The 1,113-nt window shown below is 52.5% G+C and overlaps 1 protein-coding gene across 1 annotated transcript in view; it reads left to right on the top strand.

The window, feature by feature from the left end:
- slit2 (slit homolog 2) overlaps positions 1 to 1,113 on the top strand; it is a gene marked incomplete at its 5' end in the record, with an annotated part of 18,685 nt that overhangs the window by 463 nt on the left and 17,109 nt on the right. Inside the window, 2 exon segments of the mRNA XM_084465366.1 lie at positions 529 to 628; positions 630 to 696. Coding sequence (XP_084321492.1) covers positions 529 to 628; positions 630 to 696 — 167 coding nt within the window.

Genomic DNA, 1,113 nt, shown 5'->3' with positions numbered 1-1,113 from the left:
CACACACACACACACACACACACACACACACACACACAGAGGAACGCACGTGAGCGTGCACACACACACACACACACACACACACACACACACACAGAGGAACGCATGCAAGCGCACACACACACACACACACCACACACACATAGGAACGCACGTGAGCACACACATCACACACACACACACATGGGAGCGCACAATCACACACACAGAGAATGCCCGCAAGCACACACACACACACATTGACACACTCACACACTCACACACACACACACACTCAAGCTGCCCACTGATGTATTTTCCTCATTAACTCTCGGAAACCTCCCATCTCAACTTTCGTAAAACGTAAAAGCAGAAAATCTATTTCAATAAACCCGGGATTTATTGAGCTATGTGGATGTTCGTGCCGTTCCAAAAAATAATCGTAAATACCGGAGAAAAGCGCTAAATAAGTAATTGACTCCAGCGGGAATAACAGATCCGCTTCTTCCTCGCGGCGCTCGCTGACGCACTGCCTCCGGTGCTCCTCAGGAACCTGCTGGCCAATCCCTTCAACTGTAACTGTCACCTGGCCTGGCTCGGCGATTGGCTGCGGAGGAAGCGCATCGTCACGGGCAACCCCCGCTGCCAGAACCCCCTACTTCCTGAAGGAGATCCCCATCCAGGACGTGGCCGTGCAGGACTTCGCCTGTGATGAAGGTGAGAGGGGAACGTCGCCGTTCACCAATGTGTCGAATGTTTAGGGTCTCACGATATCAGTGGATACGCGTTGAATTAAACCACGCTCTGTCAGGTGTATGTTCTCCATTTGTAGCATTTATTTAAACGTTTTGCATAACTCACTGACTCGCTGATTTTCCCTTGCCCTTGTTTGTCCTTACCCCACCCATCCACCACCCATCCACCCGTTGTCCATTACACCATCCATCACACCACCCATCCACCCATCACTTTCTTACACCGCCCATCCACCCTGTCCACCCATCCACCCATCCACCATCCACCATCCACCCATCCACCCATCCACCCATCTCTCCATCCATCCACCCATTATCCACCCATCTCTCCATCCACCCATCCACCCATCCACCTATTGACCTGTCACCCCCCCGCCCC

This window comes from Micromesistius poutassou, assembly GCF_964030765.1.
Source record: "Micromesistius poutassou genome assembly, chromosome: 3".
NCBI lineage: Eukaryota > Metazoa > Chordata > Actinopteri > Gadiformes > Gadidae > Micromesistius > Micromesistius poutassou.
Note: the sequence above shows the minus strand (reverse complement) of the source record. Positions and strands in the feature narration are given on the sequence as shown.